The 26,838-nt window shown below is 37.6% G+C and overlaps 1 protein-coding gene and 1 pseudogene across 2 annotated transcripts in view; one reads left to right on the top strand and one right to left on the bottom strand.

Annotated features, from left to right (window-relative positions):
- Positions 1-26,838, bottom strand: part of ZNF484 (zinc finger protein 484) — a 143,323-nt gene that overhangs the window by 88,752 nt on the left and 27,733 nt on the right. For both annotated transcript variants that reach the window (XM_037998646.2, XM_037998647.2), the window contains exons 3-4: positions 19,045-19,306; positions 13,714-13,857 (exon numbers count right to left, since the gene is read on the bottom strand). In XM_037998646.2, coding sequence (XP_037854574.2) covers positions 13,714-13,779 — 66 coding nt within the window. In that variant the 5' untranslated portion in view covers positions 13,780-13,857; positions 19,045-19,306. The remainder of the gene's footprint in view (positions 1-13,713; positions 13,858-19,044; positions 19,307-26,838) is intronic.
- On the top strand, positions 1,315-3,955 carry LOC103219848 (splicing factor 45 pseudogene; annotated as a pseudogene).

The raw sequence follows: 26,838 nt of genomic DNA, 5'->3' as shown, positions 1-26,838 counted from the left end.
AATATTGGAAATAATCAAATGTCTATTTTATTTCCTTCTAGTCATAGAAAGGGTTTTTTAAATTGTATATTATGAAATTATAGCGTTTGAAAAATTTTATCCTTTGCCTTATTTTAAAAAAGAAGCTTGCTTATATTGACTCTGTAAGCACTGTTTCTTTCAAACTTGTGGGATATAATTTTTTTCCCAATCATTCAAATATTAGGTATTAAACCTAGTATTTGGCATGACACTGAGTCCATGCAAATATCCTTTTCTCCAATTATCATAGTAAATGTATGTCAATATTTACCACTTGAGGATTGAGTTTTCTTTACAGTGCTCTTTCTTTATTAAAATGAAAAAAATGAAGTATAGAATTTGTACTTAATGTGTTTTTCATTGATCTCTCTTTGACCTTATATTATGAATCACTAGTACAATTTCAAAAAATAGTCAATGAAGATTCCTCTCACTGGAATCAATGAAGCACCTCTCAATGCCTGTACTCTTATTTCCTCCCTAAAAGTCTCCATAAAAATTAAATGTTATGTTTAGATTTCTATTTTAATAAGCTTTATCTCTTTAACAGTTTAATATGTTCTGCTTTAGATTCCAAAAGTAAAAGCGTCCCTCCTATTTAAGACTTCTTTTTAGATTATCAAAACTTTATACATAACCTCACAGAGACTTGGAAGTTTAAAATTTAACACCATATTTTTTAAAAGTTTGAAGACTAAAATCTTTTATATTTTTATATTTAAAAAAGAAATTTAAGTTTAAATGGTACAGCAGAATCTTCTAAAGAATGGGATAGACAGTGAACTTTATATAATTCTACTGCATCTCACTAATCATTAAGAAATAAACACATTAGGTTAAGAACTAAGAGGATATTAATTTAATAAATATTTTTGAGTAATGAATTATAGGAATATCAACTGTTCTGCTAATTTTTCTTTCACCAAGTGGTATTTCCTGAAACATAACTTAGGTTATTCTTAAATAAAATGAGTTCAATAACTCTGTTAGGAAAAAAACTAAAATAAATCCAGGTGTCCCCCCAAAAATTTATGAAACTTTCAGGACAAATTCTAATCATAAAGTACTGCGTGTTTTTAGATATGAAATCGAACAAGTAAAGATATTAAGACCCATGAAAATTTTAGCCCGGTTATTTTCATTTGTGTAAGCATATGAGGTTGGCAAGAAAATTGTCACTGTGTGTTACTGCAGTGACAGACTTCAATGCAGTGTTGCCACAAGTTCTCGGACTAGCTACAAGAAGGATGTGAGGACTGGCGATGCAACAGTCAACTTTGTATTCTCTATATCATGGAAGGAGGTATGGCATTGAATAGCAGAAAGATTCCATAAAGGTAAGTTTAAAAGAATTTGACCTTCAGTCAATCTCTATTTCAGGCATGAATGCAAAAAATGCAGGCTATATGCACAATCTGCAACCGTACAGCGTGCTGCTTGAAAAACACTTCAAAAAGATGAAATCTCAGACTAGAAAAAAAAGAATGGACAAAAATGACAGAACAGAAGATAAATCTGCATCTGCAAATTACACTTTTTTTTTTTTTTTTTTGAGATGGAGTACCACTCTGTACCAGGCTGGAGTTCAGTGGCGCCATCTCGGTTCACTGCAACCTCTGCCTCCCAGGTTCAAGCGATTCTCCTACCTCAGCCTCCCAAGTCACTGGTAGTACTGGAGTGCGCCACCATGCCCAGCTAATTTTTGTATTTTTAGTAGAGATGCGGTTTCACCATATTGGCCAGGCTGGTCTTGAACTACTAAACTCACATGATCCACCCGCCTTGGCCTCCCAAAGTGCTGGGATTACAGGTGTGAGCCACCGCGCCTGGCCTAAACTTTCTATTAAAATAAATCTATTGAGATCCAGAAATCCACATCCACCAGTAATTTACTCCAAGTATCTCTCAAGGTTTCTTGTTTTTTCTTTTATTGAGACGGAATCTTGCTGTGTCACCCAGGCTGGAGTGCAGTGGTACGATCTCGGCTCACTAAGCTCTGCCTCCTGGGTTCACACCATTCTCCTGCCTCAGCCTCCTGAGAAGGTGGGGTTACAGGCGCCTACCACCACGCCCAGCTAATTTTTTGTATTTTTTGGTAGAGACGGGGTTTCACTGTGTTAGCCAGGATGGTCTCCATCTCCTGACCTTGTGATCTGCCCGCTTCGACCTCCCAAAGTGCTGGGATTACAGGCGTGAGCCACCGCGCCCGGCCAACTCTCTCAAGTTTTCTTTGGTACAAATAACATTTTCCATTTATCTGGCATCAGGAAATTGGTGGGGTTTTCTTCTTCTTCTTCCTTCTTTCCTCTTCTTCCTCCTCTTCCTTCTCCTCCATTTGTTCATATTAAACTGGCTACCCATGGGTAGAGTCAACAGGGCAACATTCAAAAAAAAAAAAAAAAAAAAAAGCATGTCCCCATAACGATGGCCTGGGAGTGGGGACCAGTGACTCAATAGCAGAAAGCCGGTCCCAAAACGTCAAACTTCTGCAGCCTCAGCTTCGGGTGAGGAAGGCAGCGCTCACTCAGGTAAAGAGCCAAAGGAAGAAACAGTGCAGCTCTTGCCCCAGTCATTGTCCTAAGGCCAGATGACCCAGCTGGGCTGAAGGATGCTGTTCCCAGTGGGTTTCTGCAGGGGACGTTCTGATTCCCTTAACTGACGAATATGATCTAGGCTTCCTTCTGATTATGAGAAAGTAGTGAAGCGCCAAAGAGAGGAATGACAGACACAGCAGGAGCTGGAAATACGAAAGGAAATAGGAGAAAGGGAAAAGAGGCCTAAAGACAGGCAGAAAGCTAGGGGGGTTCTGATCAAGGCGACCAGATCCAGATTCTGACGAAGATGAAGATTAGGAAACAGAAAGGAGGAAAAGAAGTAGGGCGGAGCTGCCATTGCCCCACCTACTTTTCTGGTAGAGAAAGACAAGAGTCACCCCGAGATTTTCCTTATGAAGAGGATTCAAGACCTCAGGCACGGTCTTCCAAAGCTGCCATTCCTCCTCCAGTGAAGGAGGAACAGGACAGATCGAGATCTCCAAACGGCCTAGTAGCTCCTTCCTCGCTAACGTGGGGGGAACGGTGGCGCACAACATCACGCAGAAGCGCGGCTTCCGGGAAGGCCAGGGCCTCGGGAGCACCAGCAGGGGCTGCGCGCCGCCTTTCCGGTGGGGAAGACTAGCAAACCTGGCGGCAAGATCATCATGGGCGATGACGCGGAGAAAGATGCATTGAAAAATCAGGTACAAATCCACTGACTGAAATAGAGTCCTACTAACGTGGTCCTACTAAGGAGCATGGTTGGTGCAGGGAAGGTGGATGATGACTTGGAAGTTGAAACTAGGGGAGAATGTGTGATGACATATTTTTCAGTTCATATGGTTTCCTATGAGACATGGCATCATTAAGGATAAAATAAGTAAAACTGAAAAGAGTATAGTTAATTTAGTTAATAATGAGTTCGTTTTATTGTTATGCTTCTTTTTCTTTTCTATTGTCAATTTATATTGGCTCAGAGAAAACAGGCTTGATGGATGAAGTCCACGGTATTTTCCAACTTTGCCATGAAAAATATGGCAAAGTTGGAAAATGTGTGATATGTGCACTTCTTGGTGCCCCTGATGAAGAAGCAGTACAGACATTTTTAGAATTTGAGAGTTGAGTCAGCAATTAAAGCTGTTGTTCGCTTGAATAGAAGGTATTTTGGTGGACAGGTGGCAAGAGGATGCTTTTACAATTTAGACAAATTCAGGGTCTTTGACTTGGTGAAACAAGTTTGATTTTAAGAACTAGAGCATGAGTCATCTCCGGTGACCCTTAAATGACCAGCAGGCTAAGAAAAGAAGGAAAAAGGTCATAGCCTCCATGGCTGTTAGATACTGAGATTCTTGGAAAGACTTCCAAGGTATACAGTGATTGATCCCTTTTCATTCTGTGGTGTTTTAAATATTGTATAAAAATCCAAATCCTTTTAAATAAATAAATAACATGCGCAGCTGACTAGTTTCAATCACTGGTGGATATTATACTGTAGGAATGAAGTTAGTGTCTGCAGCTGTACATATTCAGGCCATTATACATAAGCTAGTTAGGAAGAAAATACTGTGGATTTTATTCATCAAGACTGTTTTCTCCAGGCCAATATAAAACAAATGGAAAGGAAAAAGAAACATAATAAAAAGAACTCATTATTAAAACTGGATTACAGGATTAATTTTAATCTTTTCAGTTTCACTTATTTGATTCTTAGTGATGCTATGTGTCATAGGAAACTATAGGAACAGAAATGTCCCAAGAATTAAATTTGCTGAGAAAACAGAAAAGGGCTTATTAGTCTATTTCAATGCACTGCACAGCATTCAAGAAGAATTTGGATCATGTGGTCTTTAAATTACTAAAATGAGTAATGAATACTAGCGGAACCAAAGGCTATTTCTATGGGAGGAAATCTATTTTGTGTTTATATGCATCAGTAAAATTTAACAACCAGCCTATGCTGTTAAACATGGTGGTTAGAGCTGGTGTTTCCCAAAGTTTACTATACAGATGGGTAAATAAAGTTACAAAAGCACACATAAGGAATGCAAAATTCTCTGGAAAAACTGGGTATGTTAAGAATATTTTAAAAACTGAATTTTACGCTGGGCATGGTGGCTCATGCCTGTAATCCCAGCACTTTGGGAGGCTGAGGTGGGTGGATCACCTCAGACCAGCCTGAACAACATGGCAAAGCTCTGTCTCTACAAAATACGAAGAAACAACAACAAAAATTAGCTGGGTGTGGTGGTGCAGGCCTGTAGTCCCAGCTACTCTGGAGGCTGAGGTGGAAGAAGTGCTTGAGCCTGGAGAGGCAGAGGCTGCAGTGAGCTGTGATTGCTCCCCTGCACTCCAGCCTGGGCAACAGAGTGACTCCCTGTCTAAAAAAAAAGCAAAACAACAAAACAAACACCACCCCCCTAAATTTTATAAAGCAAATCTAAAAGCAAAAATGAAAATTGCCTAACAATAACAAAATGGGACAGTAGAACTGATCAAATGTGGTATATTTATGTAACAGAATATATATTCTTTTTAAAAATTAGTAATATTTTTCTAACTGTACATATATGATCTATTTCACAGCAAAAATGAATTACATTGTGATATGAGTAAAACTAACTCAAAAGCATTTCTAACACTAGCATGTATATATTTATGGAAATGTGTTCTTGGATAACGGGACGTTATAAAATCTCACCTGGAGAATTTAAACTATAAAGGTGATACTATATTTATACTTTGACAAAGCATTTTCTGTAATCAACTTTATTTAGTATCGCTTAAAAAAGGGAATGGTATTTTCATTCTTATCCCTTTTAGTGCTTCCTAAATATGTTACTTTTGAAATGATAGATCTTGGATATATTGGCTTATTTGTTTTTTGTTATAAAATCTGTCATCTGTAGCAAATGTTTTAATACAATTCGGGGCACATATGCACACCTCGGAATATGAGGAAAGAAAACAATCAGAAACTTTGCAGATTGACATTGTCTATTTTCACAGTTGCTCTGTGGAAAGTTTGCTGTGAAGGACTGTCAAAGAGTTTAGAAAATGAGATTTATAATTTCCATGCTGACAGCCAATTTTAGGAATGAATTTTACTTTCATATTGTCCCGTCTCCAACATAATTTTAAAGGGATTCTGGAAAAAAAACAGTAAAATGCAAAACTATACTAATACTCTCAGGAAGCATCTCAAGCATTGATTAGCAAATATATCTTATTATTTACAGTTAAATGACATTTCTAATGACCAAGGACTTTCTGCGTAAACATCCCTGGGGAGAAGATTTATTGCACCCTTCTGTGACCTCCCCACTCTGACTGCCCTCTCTTAGGCTGCAGTGTCTCTTGGTTGTACTCAGTCATTGACTGAGCTGGCAAATATTCTGTTTATCATTGTCTAGGAAAGGCTGATGTGCTCCCCGACTTAGTAAAATGTTTCACCGCATCATTACTGGGCAATAAAAATAAGCTGAAATAACTGACTGAGTTAAACTATTAGTCACTTTGGGCAAAACATGGCCTTTCTTCGTGAGGCAGTGGCACATCAGTAAGATGCTGCAGAGGAGCCAAGGCTCCGGGGACACCTGTGTGGTGCCGTAAAACCAGCACATAAAGCAGTGAAAAAGGTAATGGCACTCATTTAGCATTGTTACAATTCCACTGGGCACGGTGATGAAGGGAAGCTCCATAAAGGGTGGTCTATTTAAAACTGGTTCCCGAGTGTGATCCTTTATTTAGGCCTATCTGGAAGACATGCATTTCAGTCCTTAATTCGCAGTCTTTTTTCAACAACCCTATGAAACAAAAGGGATCCAGCATGGTGACTATAGGGGATGATACTGTTTTATTTACCTGGAATTTGGAAAGAGAGTAGATTTTAAATGTCTTCACTCCCCTCTGCCACCAACATGGTAACTTGTGTGGTGTGCTGGGTGTGTTAATTAACTTGACTGTGGTAATCAGAACACAGTGTATACCTATATCAAATCATAACATAGTATACCTTGAATATATAGAATTTTTATTTGTCAAATAAGTATTTAAAAGTTTTTTAAAAAGGGATTTATGGCAGAGTAGCAGCAGTGGGTGGTAAGGCCTGGGTCAAGCTCAGCCCCAGGTGGGAGGTGGGGTCAGGGAGGAACACAGTAAGCAGCTCTGGCCTTGCAGGTGTAACACTCTAGGCCTCTGTCTTCCCGAGGCGTTCTCCCTGTGTGTTGTCCCAGCGTCTTCCCTCTGTGTGTGTCTCTGCACCTACATTTCCCTTTTTTATAAGGACACTGGTCATACTGGATTGGGGCTCACCTTAATGACCTCATTTTAACTTGATTACCTCTGCAAAGATCCTACCTCCAAACAAGGTCACATTCTGGGGTTCATATAAATTTGAAGGAAAACAATTCAATTCATAATATCATCTCTGAAATAAGGACAGCTTTACTTATGTATATACAATTTGGGTTGTGGTTGCTGAGTATCTATTTCAAACGGGTTGTGGGCTCGTCTCATACTTTCAGGTCAAAGGGGACTTTGGAATCCATAGTGTATGTATGTAAGCATGTATGCATGTATGATCATGGATCAGCCTTCCCATTTCTGTCACTGTGTCCCTATATGGTTCATGATCATGTATGTTACTTTAGCTCCAAGGCCATACACAATCCAAACAAAACAAAACAAAAAACAGAAACTGTATTGGATATTTTGACTTTCTGTTAAAACTATATATATAATTTTTTTTTTTTTTTTTTTTTTGAGATGGAGTCTTGCTTTGTCGCCCAGGCTGGAGTGCAATAGCATGATCTCGGCTCACTGCAACCTCCGCCTCCCAGATTCAAGCAATTCTCGTGTCTCAGCCTCCTGAGTCACTAGGATTACAGGCACCCGCCATCATGCCCAGCTAATTTTTTTTTTTTTTTTGTATTTTTGTAGAGACAGGGTTTCACCATGTTGGCCAGGCTGGTCTTGAACTCCTGACCTCAGGTGATCCGCCCACCTTGGCCTCCCAAAGTGCTGAGATTACAGGCGAGCCACTGTGCCTGACTAGATAGATAGATAGATAGATAGATAGATAGATAGATAGATAGATTTTTTTTTCAGTATATTCTCAGCATGTGTTTGAGAAAAGGTTTTTTTTGTTTTGTTTTGTTTTGTTTTTGGGCCATTGTCCAAGGGTTCAGAACTGAATGGGAATGTCTGTAAATGGATGTGATGGAGGCTGGAATGTGTATCAGCTTTTCATCATCACTGTAACAAATCACTAAAACATTCTCTTACTATCTCTCACTTTAGAAGTGTGGGAGGGCTGGAATGATGACCTTGCTTATAGTCTTACAAGGACAAAATCAAGGTGCTCTTGGGCTCTTTAATGAAGGCTCTAGGGGAGAACGTGTGTCCAAGCAAATGCAGGTTAGAGCAGAATTCATCTTCTTGTAGTTGTAGGAGTGAGGTCCCAGTTCATCACCGGCTGGTAGTTGGGGCCTCTCAGCAGCGTCAGGCTGCCTGCATCGCTCTTCATGGTGCCCAGTTCATTTTCTAAACCAGCAATGCTGCAGAGAGACATTCTCTGCTTCTAGTTTCTCTGGCTTCCCCTCACCCACACCTCTCTTCTGTGTCTCTTCTGCCTCCAACCAAGTTAAATCTCTTAAGTGCTCATGTGATTACATTCCAGCCCACTGCATGAATCACGATCATCTCCTATCTTAAAGTCTGCAACCTTAATTACATCTGCAAAATCCCTTAAGTGATATAACGGATTCAGTTTTCAGGGATTAGGGCATCTTGGAGAGTCATTCTTGCTGCCACAAAATATTCTTTAATCCTTCATGAAATGTTTGCTTTCATATATTTGTCTCTAGAGAAGCATCAGATATTTTCTCAACATTCCTTCATGTTAAAAACTCTCAACAAATGAGGCATTGGAGGAACATATTTCAACATAATAAGAGCCACCTATGACAAACCCACAGCCAGCATCATACTGAATGGGCAAAAGATGGGAAGCATTCCCCTTGAAAACTGGGACAAGACAGGGATACCCTCTCTCATTATTCCTACCCAACATAGTACTAGACGTCCTAGCCAGGGCAATCAGGCAAGAGAAAGAAATAAAAGGCATCCAAATAGGAGGAAAAGAGGTCAGACTGTTTCTGTGTGCAGACGATATGATTCTATACCTACAAAACCCCATCGTCTCTGCCCAAAAGCTTCTTGATCTGATAATCTCAGTAAAGTTTCAGGATAAAAAATAATGTACAAAAATTAGTAGCATTCCCATATACCAATAACATGCAAGCTGAGAGCCAAATCAAGAATGCAATCCTATTTGCAATTACCATGAAAAGAATAAAATACCTAGGAATACGGCTAACCAGGGAGGTGAATGATCTCTACAACAAGAATTACAAAACACTGCTCAAAGAAATCATAAATGGCATTCAAATGGAAAAACATTCCATAATCATGGATAGGAATAATAAATATGGTTTTTAACCATATTGGGCCATACTGCCCAAAGCAATTTATAGATTCAATGCTGTTCCTATCCAATTACCAATGGCATTCTTCACAGAACCAGTAAAAACTATTTTAAAATTAATATGGAACCAAAAAAGAGCCTGGATAACCAAGGGAATCCTAGGCAAAAAGAACAAAACTGGAGGCATTACGTTACCCAACTTCAACCTCTACTACAAGGCTATAGTAACCAAAATAGCACAGTACTGGTACAAAAACAGACACACAGACCAATGGAACAGAATAGAGAGCCCAGAAACAATGCCACACACTTACAACCATTTGATCTTCGACAAAGTCAACAAAAACATGCAATAGGGAGAGGACTCCCTATTCAGTAAATGGTGCTGGAATAACTGGCTAACCATCAACAGTTCCTGGACCCCTTCCTTACACCATATACAAAAATCAACTGAAGATGGATTAAAGAGTAAAATGTAAAACCTGTCAGGTGCAGTGGCTCATGCCTATAATCCCAACACTTTGGGAGGGCGAGGTGGGAGGACAGCTTGAGCCTCAGAGTTTGAGACAAGCCTGGGCAACATAACGAGACCTCGTCTCTACAAATAATAATAATAATAAAAAATTAGCTGAGTGTGGTGGCACGTGCCTGTAGTCCCAGCTGCTCAGGAGGCTGAGGCGGGGAAATCTCTTAAGCCTGGGAGGTTGAGGGTGCATTGTGCCACTGCACTCCAACCTGGGCAACAGAGTGAGACCCTGTCTCAAAAAAAAAAAATTAAAATAAAGCCTATGACTATAAACCCTGGAAGATAACCTAGGAAATATAGGAAATACCATTCTGGACATAGGACATGGCAAAGATTTCATGATGAAGACACTGAAAGCAATTGCAACAAAAACAAAAGCTGACAAATGGGACCTAATTAAACTAAAGGGCTTCTGCACAGCAAAAGAAACTATCAACAGAGTAAACAGACAACCTACAGAATGGAAGAAAACATTCACATATTATGCATCTGACAAAGGTCTAACATCTGGAATCTATAGGGAACTTAACAAGCAAAAACAAAAACAAAAACAAAAAAAACAAAATCACTCCATTAAAAAATGGGCAAAGGATGTGAACAGGCACTTTTCAAAAGAAGACATACACATGGCCAAAAAGCATATGAAAAAACCCTCAGCATCATTAGTCATTAGATAAATGCAAATCAAAACCACGAGATGCCAGCTCACACCAGTCAGAATGGCTATTATTTAAAAGGCAAAAAATTAACAGGTGCCAGTAAAGCTGTGGAGAAAAGGGAGTGCTTATACACTGCTGGGGGGTTATACATTAGTTCAGTCATTGCAGCAAGCAGTTTGGTGATTTCTCAAAGAACTTAAAACAGCTACCACTCGAACCAGCAACCCCATTGAGTACACACCCAAAGGAATAATAATCCTTCTACCATAAAGACACATAGATGTGTATGTTCATTCACAATAGCAATGACATAGAATCAACCTAAATACCCATCAATGGCAGTGTAAAGAAAATATGGTATATATATACCATGGAATACTATGTAGCCATAAAAAAAGATGAGATAATGTCCTTTGGAGCTGGAGGTCATTATCCAAAGCAAACTAACACAGGAACAGAAAACCAAATACCATGTATTCTGACTTATAAGTGGGAGCTTAATAATGAGTACATATGGACACAAAGAAGGAAAGAAAAGACACCACAACCTACTTGAGGGTGGAGGGTGGAGGAGGATGAAGATCGAAAAACTACCCACTGGGTACTATGCTCATTACCTGGGTGATGAAATAATTATGCTCATTACCTGGATGATGAAATAATCTATACACCAACCCCCATTACATGCAATTTGCCTGTATAACAAACCTGCACATGTATACCTTTGAGCCTAAAATAAGTTTAAAAAACAAGAGAAGCATCACGTATTTTCTGAAGGAAATGGGAAAATATATATGAATATACATTGTCAAAGACTATAATGTTTGAGATTTTCTATTGCTTATACAGTAGTTTCTTTCTGGACCTATTCCATCTGGGCTAGCAGTTGTGAAAACAAAGTAGTGTGGATCAGACTCTGTCACCTGTTTCTGTCATGCAGATTTTAGCCCTCATCCTAAAGGAAGGACAGATTTTAGTCCCATCCCAATAAAAAAAATCTCTGCTCTGTTTACTGTTTTTTCTACTTGGTTTGGAAAAACTTTGTTAGAGATAATTGTCTATACCACATATGGCTGAGAGCAGGTATAGGAGCTATCTTGGTACTCATACTTGGAAACCCTTAATATGGCATCATCCTCAGCACATGGAATTTCTGAGATCACTGACAACCTAGGACTGATGATTATTCCTTAAGCTAACTTCGCTCTTCTGAAAAGGTTGGCAGGCATGGCTATATTTTTCTGAGGACTCCTTATGTTATCATCCACTCAAGATAAATCAAGGCATTAACTCCTTGAAATTTTAAAAATCTTAAGCTCTTTAGGGTTACTCTGTGTCTGCTTAGAGGAAAAAGCATCCAACTAGAGATATAAATGTATCCATTAATAAAAGGTAATGGAGGCACAAAAGTTGATTTGAGCTAACAGTGATTCATCAATCACTGCTGAAGCAGCTTCAAATGGGAACTGGTTCAGGGACCCTTTCAAGGGAACGAAAAGGGCCAGCTTCTGTAAGGTAAATATAGGAGCAGATTTTTCACTGGTTGTAGTTATACAATTGCCCTACTTGGCTGATCCTGCTGGAAAGTCTCTAGTTATATAAGTTAATTGGTGGCTTCTGATTGGTTAGCCTTAAGTTTGACTTTTTTTTTTTTTTTTTTTTTTAAAGCCATTTACAAGAAATAGCTCAAGTTAAGCTTTGCTTATATTGGTAAATCAAGCAAAGTTAAGGCCACTTACAAGGCTTTGTCTGCTCAGAGATTCCTCAGGCCATTTTAATTTTCTTAAATAATTTAAATACACACTGTGTGCCAGAGGACAGCTCAGTGAAGTCTTTGAATGTCTGTGACTGTATATTTGGAAAAGTACATATTCTTTGTGAAACACCACAAGTACTGATGAGGTAAAATGCAATATATAGGACTGTATGTATATCGCAAGTCTTCTATTACTAGATCTATATTTCTGTTTACATTCAATTTTTATTACTAAGAAAGGTTGAATATATTTACCTTTCCAGTAAGAATTACAAGTAATTAAGTTACCTCCGTAACACCTCAGTGTTTAGGTACAGTGCAAAGTGGCTCTCTATATCTGTGTCCAGCATGGAATTTCTTACCTAGTTGAAAACTTTCTTACTTGAGAATAAGTTTTCTTATCATATATGTAGTGATATGGGATGATAACAGAATGCTTTAATGTACAGGCATCCATGCCCCCATGTGACAAGTTTTCTCACATGATTATTTCTTTTAACTGTAGTTTCCAGATATATAAGCCTCATCTTTGGGCTCACAGGAGCATTCTAGAATACATAGCAGGGTTTTGCTGTTATTTCTAGTGGTTCTTTTAATTAAAAAATACATAGCAGGGTTTTGCTGTTATTCCTAGTGGTTCTTTTAATTTAAAAAATCCAAACTTCCTTTATAATCAAAAGATCCACTTGTTTCCATTTCTTTAGCTGTATGAGTTCTCATCGTCAGTTTGGGCAGAATCTCATGAACTGAGTGGCTTACACAACAAACAGTTATTTCTGTCAGTTCTGGATGCTGGAAAGTCTAAGTTTGAGGCAAAGCAGATGCAGTGTCTGGTTCACAGAACAGAGTCTCCTCCTTATAACTTCACATGGCAGGAAAGGCAAGGGAGTACTCTTGGGCCTCTTTCGTAAGGGCACTAATACCATTCATGAGGGCTCCACCCTCCTGACTTAATTACCCTCCAAAGCCTCCTGACACCATCACTTTGGGGGTCAGGATTTCAACATATGAATCTGGGTGGGGGGAAGCAAACATTCAGTACTTTGCACCAGTGTAACATCAATTACACTGGATTCATTTAATATGCCTCTCTCTTATTAATATTTATTATTGTCAATGTTGTGAAAGTACTTCATAATCAGTATGATATTTCCTATTAGTCCTTTTCCATGTAAAAATATTTATTCATCTATCTACCTACAAATTGAGTTGTATACTAATGATTCAATAGTATAGATATAGATGTAGACTTAAATATATAAGTAATATTTTATGTAAGACAAATGACTTTAGACAATATGATCTGTTTTGTTTGTACAAGCTGTTAGAAGTAAAATGGATTTATCTGTTGTAGATACATGATTATGATATTGATGTTTGAAAGTTTCCACTTATTTACTACATGTAGCTCAAATGTATTTTCTTTTAATGTTAAATGAAAATACGAAGTTATTTAAACATTAAATAAACTTTCTGCAGATACTTATTTTTGTATTGGGAAGAAAAATTGATTAAATGTTTCATGTTTTTTACAAACTCAAGTCTTCCCTGGTGGTCTAGTGGCTAGGATTTGGCGCTCTCTCTTACAAACTCAAAAGGTATTAATTTCATTGCTAGGGATAGATTATTTCTTAGTATTAACTTGGTATAAATTTGAATAGAGAGTTAAAATGCAAAGCAATAAAGATAAAAAGTGGTTCCACTGCCACTGTCATTCAGTTGCCTTCTCTTACCTCCAAAATAATAGGTGTCACCTGAATCAATGAGCACAGCCACCAGGGGCTAAACAGCGGTGTCATCGTCCACTACCACATTCATATGGCTCCACTTAGCAGATAAGGACACAGAGTGCCACTGCCCATCGTTTAATCCAGCACCTGGAGGAAATATAATCAGTCAGAGACAACTCTAAATTATGAGCTCTGTAAACACTTGAAAACAGTTTGATTCAGATCACTGAATAAGTCAAAGAGTGGTATTTACATGTTGATGATATATCACTGAAAAAAAAATTAACCATCTATTTTTAATTTTAAAAATTTCATTTATTATGACAATAATGCATGAATAAAAATATTACTTTCTGAAGAATCACTATAATAAATTTTGATAATTTGCGTAAAGGAACTAGAATTTAATTATCAAACATAAACATTAGAAGCCTTTATGATGGGATTAAAAACAACACAGTTTGGTTCAATCTTCAAATGCAAAACTTACTTGCTTCACTGAATTTAACAAAAATATGTTACAAGAATCAAGAAAGTGAGTTGATTAAAAAATATGTGAAGAATGACTGTGAAAAGCTTTTTTTAGAAAAAGTTGACACATAATAATTGTACATACTTATGGGATGCAACAGGATTTGAAATGGGGGGGAAGATCACTGGATGTCTGGCTTACTGCACCCATTAATTAAGGTAAACCCCGCTTTCACTGTCTGAGCTATTTTACAGCCCTGTAAATTGTAGAAAACTGATAGTAATGCAAAATGACTTGTACCCATAGAAATGCAAATGACTTGTGCCTGGTGGGGTGCAGTTGGTTACTGGACCATTTCATTTCTGTCTGTAATTCATTTTGGCATTTCTTATCTGCCTGTATGTGTAGTACTTTGAATTCTTCTCTGAATTGACTATAATATCTTACTGGTTTCTTCATTGATTAATTAAAATCTTTAACATATATTCATGTATTTCTGAATTAACACATTATGATTATAGACATAATCTTTTAAAAGTTATTATTGGGCTGGGCGCAGTGGCTCAAGCCTGTAATCCCAGCACTTTGGGAGGCCGAGACGGGCGGATCACGAGGTCAGGAGATCGAGACCATCCTGGCTAACACAGTGAAACTCCGTCTCTACTAAAAATACAAAAATCTAGCCTGGTGAGGTGGCCGGCGCCTGTAGTCCCAGCTACTCGGGAGGCTGAGGCAGGAGAATGGCGTAAACCCAGGAGGCGGAGCTTGCAGTGAGCTGAGATCTGCCACTGCACTCCAGCCTGGGCGGCAGAGCGAGACTCCGTCTCAAAAAAAAAAAAAAAAAAAAAAAAGTTATTATTGGCTGGGCATGGTGGCTCACGCCTGTAATCCCAGCACTTTGGGAGGCCAAGGTGGGCGATCACCTGTCGGGAGTTTGAGACCAGCCTGGCTAATGGTGAAACCTGATCTCTACTAAAAATACAAAAAATTAGCTGGGGCTGGTGGCATGTACCTATAGTCCCAGCCACTTGGGAGGCTGAGACACAAGAATCGCTTGAACCCGGGAGGTGGAGGTTGCAGTGAGCAGAGATCACACCACTGCACTACAGCCTTGGTGACAGAGTGAGACTGTCTCAAAAAATAAAATAAAATAAAGGCTAACATTTTATGTTTGATAAAAAATGCTTAGGAAAGAACTGGAGGTGTACTTTATATATGTAGAGTATTTTTATATATTTATATTCACATCCACATTATTTTATGATTCTTAGTAGTAATTATGAAATTAATCTTATGAAATAATTTGGTAACATAATGAATTGTCTTTGATGGTAAATTTAAATGTTAAGGTATTTAAAATCACTAGAGTTATTCTGTGTTTTCTTTTACCTGGTAATATGTCAAAGATACATGCCAAGAAGTGGGCTAAAAATAAGATTAGCTTCATGAGGCCTATTAAATTAACATTACACTGAAGTTTAAAATTAGGCAAAAATCAAAACTGTTTCAGAAATTACATATATCACAATAAACTTTAGACTAATAGAAACTTTTCTATAAAGTTAACATTTTACTTGATAGTCTCAGGAAACCTGTAAATTATTAAAATGACTCTGTGCTTGATTTATTTTTCTTCCTAACATGCATTTATGTGAAGTTAGTATATTATTAGCATTTCAAATGTAGTACTTCTTAAAAATTAAAAATTAACATTAATATTTTAGCTTTCCCTTTTAACCTTCAGTGATGTATGAAACAGAAACAGAAGTAATAATAATGTGTAAGGAAATAAATTATTCTTTAAAATCAACCAAGATTCTGAATGTCTTCAACGTAAAAGTAGGCATTTTCTAAACACAGTCTCGAGGCTTACATGATTCTGCAGGTCTTTTACCTTCTTTGAATTCTTTTATCACCCTGGGAATTGCAGAAAATTGAAAGCAGGCAAATGATTATTGTTCACAGACATGCAAATGAATTTCGTCTGGTAGAAATACAATTGATCTTCCTGGTTCTTCTACCCCATCCCATGGAATAAGCCAGTTTTACATTATATGCAAAATCATTGCAGCTTACTGCTTATATATCTTTGATTCTTCGAACCTGTTGTAACATCTTACTGATTCCCTCATAAACTAATGAGTTAAACATAATCTTTGACATGTTCTTTTTATAACTGCAAAAAGTGCCCTCCTTAAGAATGTCTTTTGACAAATAAAAGCAGATCTTTGTGTAATTGTTTTCATGTCTATCATCCACATTTGTTTCCTTTTTGTTTTCTATTAGGTTGTATTTGGCCTTTGGCCATAGTTTATGCACAAGAAAATCAGATACAGTGGAATCTATATTTTAATGAGAAGTTATTAAATTAATTGCCCACAACATAGATGTTATTTTAAACACATTTGAGTATGAAGATGATCTCTTGTTAACAACTACAACATTTTAACTGCAGAGGCAAAATATCATACTCACAAAGGCATGAGCTAAAGCAAAATCCTGATGAGATTTAAGAACTTTAATTATATTTAATTCTAGTTATTGTGCAACCCAGAACTGGATGAAGTGCTTGCTCAGCACCTCATTGAATCCAGAATATATGCAACTCATCAGCAGTAAAGCTGAACCAACTACTGTAGGAAAAAAATTGAGGGCAGTCTTTGAAATGGGCAAAAGAGATTACTGGATGTATTTTCAATGGAAAGATTAGCTGACATTACAGGATTGTAAACCATCATCTTGGACTGGGTTACTTTACAGCTGTGTAGTGACAGAAGTTAACTTGCAGAACATTGATAATAATGCAAATAATGCTTGTCCACAGAGATGCAAAGTGTGTACAGGGAAGGGATTTGCCTTTCCCTGTGGATATTGACAAGTTCTGCTAGGTTTGCATCTCAGCATCTCCTTTCTGACTATAAATGTGTGGTACTTCTTCAAACTGGCCTTACTGGTGTAAGGGTAAACACAAACCAAAACAAACACAAACTTTGTTAGTGCTAAAAGGGATACACACTTTCACTCACTTTTTTTCCTTAGAGCATTTCTTTCAGAAAACTTGTACATCTTTAAAATCTTAAAACAAACAAACAAAAACAACAACAAAAAACCTTATTTAGACTCTTTCTTGTTTCCAGGAATGTTTTTCTTGAGGACCTTGGAGACATTTCTTTGAAATGTAAACATCAAGAAAGGTAGTGTTCCTGTCTCCTTAATGTAGGTGCCTGGCTCCAAGTTGTAACTACCCACTTGTCCAAGAGACATGAAGGAGTTTAGTTTTCCTTTGCATAAAGGAGTGTGCCTCCCCAGTTACCACGTGAATATAAGATGGGCTGTGTAGCAAACGGTGCTGTCAAGTCCTCTTACTTGAGGACAAGTTGTCCTTTATCTTTAGAACATGTAATGGGTTGTATCTGTCTGGCTACATAAATGGATGAAATTTGTCTTTGCAGTCACATTAGTGATTGCCTGAAATGTGCATCACAGTCTGGCTTAATACTTATTCTGTAATAAGACTATTTCTTTTCTACCTTGGGAAACTGATTCACTATGTTGGTAGGCAATTTCATCTTTAATTATTTCCCTAACACTGGTTCTCTCATTAATGAGTTAAAGAAAATCTCTGACATATGTTCATTTTGTATCTGTGTGTGGGTCACAATTTTAACCTTTCTTGGAAAAAATCTTATTTGTGAGATAAGCCCCCGCCCTCTGAATTTCTTCACAGGTCTTGCTTTCATACCACAACATTTAACAGCAGTGTAGTCACGTGTGCCTCTTACAGCCAAAAGGAATCTTTTTTTGAGCATGATAATCCCCTGGTCTCAAGCGGAAGTCAGCCTCTTCATCTGTGCCTTCTTCTTTTTCAGATCATGCTTTTTTTTTTAAATTTTTTTTATTTTTAAAGCCCCCATTTGGTTCTGATGCCAGTTTAGGCACAATGTTGATTTAGGACCCAGCGCTCCTCCCATGTGCAAATCCAGTCACTATAATCCAGCAGCTCTGTAGTTAACACATGTGCCCACATCGGACTGCACGTGAGATCAGTTCCCATCTACTGTTACTCAGTCCGGCCTTGTGGGATTTGAGCCCCTAACCTAGCAGGGATGGCAAAGCATTTGCCCAACAAAAACAAGCCCTGACGGAGAGTGGGGATGAGAGGCCTGTGTGTGGGGTGGGCATTATGCTAATAAAATCAGACTTCCTTCCTACTGTTCTCCCTGCAAAGGAGATCTGAGAGTTACCATTTCACAAGTGAAAACAGCTGAGGTTTAGGAGGCTTGGTGATTTGCATTTCAGAAGGGCAGTAAGTGGAGGAGCTGAGATTGTTCCAGGGTGCTAGGCTATCCCAGAAAACTAATCAGCCATCAAAAAAGAGTAAGAACTCTTGGTATTTGCCAGCATCTTTCACTATAAGGTGATAGTTATCAATTGCCTACTGTGTATCGAATATTTGTGCACAGACCCTAAGAGGAGAGGCGGGGCGGAGAAGGGAAAGAAGTAAGGACAGGAGAGGAACATGCCCCTGGGTGTTGTCTGTTCCATGAGGTCCTGACCCTAGTTCTTTGGGATGGAGGCTGGTATATGTTTGTCAGGAAATGGAGCTTAAGGGTATTACATATTTTCCTTGTATATGGGAAGGTACATCTGTAGAAATATGCATTTCATATTTCTCATATATAGTCATTTTGGTCAAAAGAACACTTTAGTGGTGGCTGTGTGTGCCACACAGGAACGGTCTAAAAGGAAACAGCAATTTCTTCCTCTAGTGGGGGCATCGAGCATCTCACTGCCTCACTCACTCACTCATTACCAAATGATTTCATGTGGATACGTCAGGTTTATGGGAATACAACTGTTACCTGCTGTGACATTCCTTGGTGACTGTCCCGGCTGGAAGAGACTCAGTTTGAGCTTGCCATCCTTAAGAAAGAGGATGAAGCTCCCTGAACCACGTTGAAGTTCGCCGAAAAGCAAATGTCCTGCTCTGTTCCACGTTCGAAATTGGAAAGTGACAGACACTTTGTCCTCCCCAGACTTGGCCGGCAGAGCTAGATAACTCCTGGAGCTCAGAAAAGTCACAGGGACAGTCTGTGGCTGTGGACATGAGAAGGACACATTTCCCTATAAATAAAACAAAAGAGCACATTGAACAGCCTTACAGGTGGTGCTTCTATCTAATTAAAGCCAGATTTTACAAAGACAAGGCTTTTTATCAATCCAGGATTTTATAAATTAGTTTGCCTGCTAAAGCCGAAATCTATGACATTTATCTTCTCTTTCAGGATAAGTATTATTATAATTGGGCAGACGTCCATGTGGCTTTCTGTGTGTATGTGAGAAATTCTCCACTTCTCTACTTCTTCAGCATTAGTAAAGGAGTCTTAGTATAATTTTAGTTCAACAGGAGTTTAATCTGTGCCAACTATTTTCCAGGCCCTGTGCTAGCCCTGAGGATACAGCAAAGAACAGGACATTTTCATACTCTGTCTTTCTCCTGAGCAACATTTGGTCTTCCCTACACAATCCTCAAAATATCCTTTGAACCAGCTTATTATTTTACTGGTTCCCTCATTAATTAATGAATTGACTAAATCTTTGACACATGCTTATTTGATATTTGCATGGGTCATACTTTTAGCTATTGGAAAGTTATATTTGACAGTCTTCCAAATGTTTTTCAGATCTAATAGTTATATACAATGTTTGCATATAGTATTTTTACCATGCAAACATTGATTTTTATATAGTCAATTATGTCTCTATTGTATTTTACAGCTTCTGAGTTTCCAATCTTTGTTAAGAAAGTTTCATACTACCCTAGGTCCTACAATCTCATAGATTTTCTTTAAGATTGTTGTGGTTTGTTTCTCCTCCTCCTTAATTTATATATTCTTAGTGTGTATAAGATAGTGATCATTCTTATTTGCTGCCTTATGGACACTTGTTTGTTCTGGCAGAATTTATGAAATGATCCCTGTTCCACTGAATTGTGCCACAGTCCTTGTTACTAACAACTTTGCACATCAACTGGGATCTTTCTGAGATCTCGACTTTGTTCTACTGACTTCTCTATTCCTATCCATTACCATACTGATTCTAGTATGGCAGTTTTTAGTATGTTTTAATATCTGGTAAGTCAAGTACCATCTTACTGGGTTTTAAATGTTTTTTGTTTTGCTTTGTTTGGCTGGTGAAAGGAATAAGCAATTCTTCGGCATTATTCACACATAGGAATTTCAGTTCCAGAGAAAAACCCCAGCAATTCTGATTTTACTTGGAATTTCCATGGATTTATTTCCATTACTATATTATATATGATTTTAGAAAAAGAATGTTACTGGAGCAAGACAGATAATCTAGGGTAGTGGCTCTTAAACCTAGCTAAACAGTTGAGTCACCAGAAAGGCTCTTAAAATCCAGATGCAGACCAATTAAAATCCCAATCTCTTAGGGGTGGATCCAGGTAATGGTATCTTTTGAATCTCCTCTGGTGACTTCAAGATAAAGCCAAGTTTAAGAACCACACTGATCCAGCGGTAAAACAATTTTCAAAAAGATATCATGTTTAAAAAAAATTCTGCCACAATATACTTTAGAAATGGATATAATTCAGTTATCATTTTATTATAATCTTTAATATACATTATAACTGCATACATCAATCAGAACATTTCTTCTTGACTATTTTTGTAATTCTGCTGAATGGGAAATAGTTTTCATTACAAGAAAACATTTGCAGAAGAAAATTTAAAAAGAAAACATTTGCTGTAATGAATTGAATACCAAAAGCTTACAAGTAACTGGCGCTGATCCGTAGTACACATGTAATCACTAGACTATTACATGTTATCTTTTTATCAGCTGCATGTTTCTTGCCCTCATCATTTACACGGGGAGCTGCCTGCTACATACACCAGACAGGCAGGGCTTCTTGCCACAGAGGAGTGCTTGGTAGTTGACTGAATGAATTCTGGCAACTGATTTTGCCAACAAAATATATTTTTAAATGTTTTCCTTTTATATATTGGAACAACTATTTTCCTGTTTTTATACAGAACACATAAAATTGTAGTAATTCTCAAAATGGAATTCCCATAAATAACATTATATATCCATATGCACAATTTGGAATGAATTGTCTTTTTGTTTTTGTGTGAACCTTACACATTTTAATAACCTCATTCAATGTAATTAGTAAATAGTTTTCTTGAGGATGATATCCGGAACCCAGAAATACCAGTGTAACTGCGGTTCTCCTTATTGGCTATACTCAATAATTCCATCAGTGAACCCATCAGGAATTCAGAATAACATGAAATGTATATGAAAACCTGTGTCTATTTTCCTCAAATAGTCTTGTCTCCTTGTGTCATAAGGCCCAACTCACTCGTATTCGCCTCAATGACAGTATATTTGGAAATAGCCGCATAGAAGTTAGGGTGAGGAGGAGGGATTCTTCTGAACACCAAGGACTGGCAGATAAAAGGTAGCTTAATGTTCAGAATGTGTTAGGTTAGGCTTCTTGACATGGATGCCTATTGGCCAAACACATCTTCGCATTTGTATCTGAGTAACGCATCTCCAATAAAGCCAACTTCAATAACCGGGTCTTTTTTCTTTTTCCAGTTGAGCAGCACTTAAATGTCAGTTTCTCCACGGACAGAAACTTTAGGTAGAGGGCTGTTCCATTTATCTCCTTCCTCTTTTCATTTCTTTTTCATCTTGTCAAAGGAAGCTGTGCTCTGTGGAGTCTTGTTATCACTGTTCCCTTTGGTGTTTCCTTTTTCATGTATCTTGATGGTATTTTTCATTTTTATGATCTCAGCATGGTGCTGTTCATAGTAGAACTTAAGACTTCAAACCCATCTTTGTTTTTTTTTTCTCCTTTACCTTCTTGGAAAGTTCATGGGCTTCACAGCTGTTTTTCCCTTTTTCTCATGCTAACCTAAGTGATGTATTCATCGTGTGGCCTGGTGACACAGAGTCAGAGATGTTTTCAGGTTTTGGTCCTGCAACCCATGAGCCAACTCCTCCAGCACAAAACAGGAAAGAAAACATTTTTACAACAATACGAATGAATATTCCCATGATGTGCTTCTGAGAGACACTGACAACTAAACAGGAGCTTTCCCTTTAACCCCAGCTTAGATATTTCAAACTTTAAACATTGAAAGAAGTTTATTAACTGATTTGGAAGTATTTCCAGTTGACTAGGGAATAGATCATTAGGGATTGCCATTGCAAAATAATTGGTCTCCTGTGAATAATAACACCAAAATCACATGAGACACATGCATTCTGATTTCCATGTAAAAATAGAAAGTTATTTTATTTCATATAAAAATGAAACAACTATGTCCCAAGAGGCATATTTACTTTATAACTTTTTATGCATAATAAAAATTACTATATTAGGCTGGGTATGGTGGCTCATGCCTGTAATCCCAGCACTTTGGGAGGCTGAGGTCAGGAGTTTGAGACCAGCCTGTTTGATGTTGCTGTGCAGCTATTTGTTAGAGGTAATCAATATTAAATATTGAATCAATATTAAATCAGTAGACATTGAGTAAAATAAACTCCATAATGTGGGTGGGCCTCATCCAATCAGTTGAAGGCTGTAAGAGAAAGAAAGAAAACTGAAGATCTCTAGGGAAGAAGGACTTTTGCCTCCAGACTACCTTTGGACTCCAGCTGTTACATCAACTCTTACCTAGGACTTGCCAGTCCCTACAATCAGGTAAGCCATTTCCTTAAATAACTCTACACACACACTCACACACACACATCACACATCCTGTTGGTTCTGTTTCTCTGGAGAGCTCTGACTGATAAAGACACAGCAGTTTTGTTTTCTTGGATGCTTTGTTGAGACAGCATGGCCTTAACACCTCTGTTTTGGTTCTTCCTGCTGCAGCTTGTCAGAACTCCAATGCTGCCACACTCTCTCAGCACTCTGTCAGGGTCTTATAATTCACTATAAATGTCACGTATGTTCAGTTCATCAAAAAACAAGTTGTTTTATCAGTAATATAAAATAATATTTGATAATATTTGTCAAAAATCACATGAAGAAATTAATATTACCCAGAAAATCTCTTTTTCAAAAGTAAAAAGAAGAAAAAGAAGCAATTGTCCTTTGAAAAATATATTTATTTAATAAATGAAGATACATGAAAACCCAGTGAAATATGAAACTATTTGAAGCTGACTAGCTGATGTCATTCAAGTCAATAAGATGGCATTAATTGTTTAATTATATTTAATTTCACAAAAATATTACTAGTACTTTTTGCATTGTTATCCATTTCATTCACATTATCTGAAATATATATAATAAACTACACTTCAAGAATTGTCTATTTTATGTATCATTTTAAAATTTAGAAGTTTGATTTTCTCACATTGGGTTAATATAAGGAATTAATGTATCAACTGCATGATGAATAAACACATTCTGAATAAAATATGTGTAAACTAAACAATTATTCCTTGTTATATAACTTATTGCATGTTCATGAAAAAAACAAAACTCTCTGTCAAATGTAAATGAAGATATCTAAGATTATTATTCCATGGCCATAAACTAAGGGTAACTTGAAAAAGATTGACTACAGACTTTCACATTTTTAGCAATGCCCTAATACTTCAGTTTTTATTATGTCTTTATTTGTTGCTTAAAGAAAGTGCTAATATTTGAGCTATCTTTTTTAGTTGACCAACAAAAAAATGTTGTCTTCCCAAAAAGTTTTTTTCTGGATTATTGCAACCCATACGTTTCTTTTTCTCAGTCTATGTTTACTATTACTCTCCAACAGCAGTATTGATCTTCTAAGGCATGTGAAGTATATTTCCTGGAATGTTTCCCTCAGGCAAATAGAATAGTAAAAAAACGTATCAAGTAAAAGAGACATAAAGCAATGACCTTGAAACTCTTTTGTCCTTTAGCTAATACCTTGATTTTCTCTTTATTGTAACCGCTAGTGCTTGTATCTAGAAATTTAACAATATACTTATAGCTCATTATGCATATTTTAAAATAAAAACAGACGAATGAATTGTAAATTCAAACTTTCTAAAAAGCATAAAACACTCAACTATGATTCATGAAGTCAATAAATAAAAATATGAAACAAAAAACGATGTTTGGGATGGAAAGCATTGAGATCAGTAAGTCAACACTAATGAGCTCGCCAAGATCAGCACTGGAGAGGGACAACTCCCACATAGTCCCTCTTGAATAAGATCCTCCCACTGGAGAAGAAAAATTTCAAGTCTTGGTGCTTAGAAGTAATGTTAAAAGGTAACCTCTCTTCCCACTTGTCCACAAAAGTCATACTTTTAGCATTTTAAAACACTTGCAAGAGCAAAGAAAAGTTCTCCCAACTGGTCAGGTGCAGTGGCTCATGCCTGTAATCCCAGCCCTTTGGGAGGCTGACGCGGGCAGATCACTTGAGCCCAAGAGTTGGAGACCAGCCTGAGCAGCATGGTAAGATTGGTTACACTTGCCTATAGTCCCAGCTACTTGGAAGGGTGAGGTCGGAGGATCGCTTGAGCCCGGGAGGTTGAGGCTGCAGTGAGCAGTGATTGTGCCACGCACTTCAACCTGGGCAACAGAGCAAGACTCCGTCTCAAGAAAAAAACAGTTATCCTACCTAGCCACAATCAATACAAATATTCCCCTACAATATATATTTGAATAAAACACTAAAATAAAATAATTCCAGTAACACATTTAATATAATCTTTATCAGAAACCTGGTGGAAAAAAATCCTTTGTATGAAATTCAATTCTATAAATAGGAAATGTAGTGGGATACTGGAAAATTAATGTCACTTATTTTGTTTACAATAAAATCCAATGTTCCTCAAAGTTTGCAGAATAAAAGCCTTGCTATCCAAAATGAATAAAGAAAACTTAGCTCGTGGTTTAAAGTAGGAAGTGCTTTTCTAATTTTATATGAATTTAGTTTATAATTATTAGCTTTATTAATTAAGATTATAGTTTTGACTGCTGAATCACTATCACTATTAGCAATGTGGACCCGACATGTTAGTTTGTCACCATTAGACCAGGAACTACATTTTCTGGTATACTAGAGTATTGCGTGGGTTGAAACCTGGTTCCATCCTGGATAAGTTACATAGCCTCTCTGTGCCTCAGTTTCCTCATATGTGAAGTGAGAACACATACACTCCTCTCTCACAAGGTTGTTGTGAGGGTTAAATGAGTTAATATTTGTACTTTACAACAGTGCTGGGCATATGGGGTGCCCCCCGTGGACATCTGCCTCATTATCATTGTCAGGGCACTGGACAGAGAAAAGAGGTAGAAATTAGTTTAAAATAGCACATAGGGGATTTACGGGAAAGTAGACAGCTTAAAATGATAGCAGATTTAAGTTCTGAAGGACCTAGGAAATCTTCAGTTTCCATCAGGAAGAAGAGATTTACAACTGTTCATCCACAGTTACACAGCTCCTTCTCTGCCAGCCAGCTGGTTCCTGGGCTGACTCACTTCAATCACTGGTGACCTAAATCTTACTCAGAAGTATTAATATGTCTGTCTCATTTTCTTGTGTTAGAGGACCATGAGAGTTTTAAAATGATACTTGAAGATTATTGGTGCAATTATAATGTCTTCGCCACGCTTCCTCAAAGAATACTGGAAGAGCTAAGGACAGATGTGTTCACAAAATTCCCGAATGCTAATTCTTGTAAGATAAAGAATTTTGCCATACAAAATATTCACATGTCTAGGAAGAACTGCGTCAGAAGTAATTTTGCTAAAATGTGTTATGTCCTAATTCATACAGCTAATATTCACTGAAAGCCTTCCATATGCTAGGTGAAAGATAAAAATGCAAAAGGCAATGAATTACTTTCAAGGAGCCCACAGTATAGAAAAGAGGATATATAATCCTGAAATATGATTGTTTCTGCCACATTCACTGTGATGCTTCTGTAAACAGGCATTTGGTCAGAATGATTTATAAGAAATGATAAGGAAGGAGTCTACCTGCTTTAGACTCCTGCAAAGTATGAAGTCTCTGAAAAGCTAAGATATAAGTAATTTTGATTTTTCCCTTATTTCCTTATACCGTATTTTACCTTCACATTTTACTTTTGTTAGAAACAGAGACTCACTGTGTTGCCCATGCTGTAGTGCAGTGGTACCTTCAGAGCTCACTGTAGCCTTGAACTCCTGGGATCCAGTGATCCTCCAGCCTCAGCCTCCCAAGTAGCTGAGACTACAGGCATGCACTACAATGCCTGGTTAATTTTTAAATTTTTTTCTAGAGACGGGGTCTCACTATGATGCCAAGGCTGGTCTGGAATTCCTGGGCTCAAGCAATCTGCCTGCCTCACCTTCACAAAGTGCTGGGATTACAGGCATGAGCCACCCCGCCTGGCCTCCTTTCACATTTTCCACACACAGAATGTACTCTTAATTCCGGCTTCTCATTACTACTTTTCTGCTTTTCACTGTCATTCTAAGCACAGGCATGTCATCCCCATCTTACCTCGTACCGCCTTTTCAGGGGAAACACATCAACAATGAGAGGAAAATATTGTTTGAAAACAGCAAGATTCTATAGGGTGCAAACACTGATGTCTTACAAAAGAAAAAAAAAACACTATTCCACAGAAATTTG

This window comes from Chlorocebus sabaeus, chromosome 12 (assembly GCF_047675955.1).
Source record: "Chlorocebus sabaeus isolate Y175 chromosome 12, mChlSab1.0.hap1, whole genome shotgun sequence".
Taxonomy (NCBI): domain Eukaryota; kingdom Metazoa; phylum Chordata; class Mammalia; order Primates; family Cercopithecidae; genus Chlorocebus; species Chlorocebus sabaeus.
The sequence above is the reverse complement of the archived record's forward strand: the minus strand, read 5'-3'. Positions and strand labels throughout refer to the sequence as shown.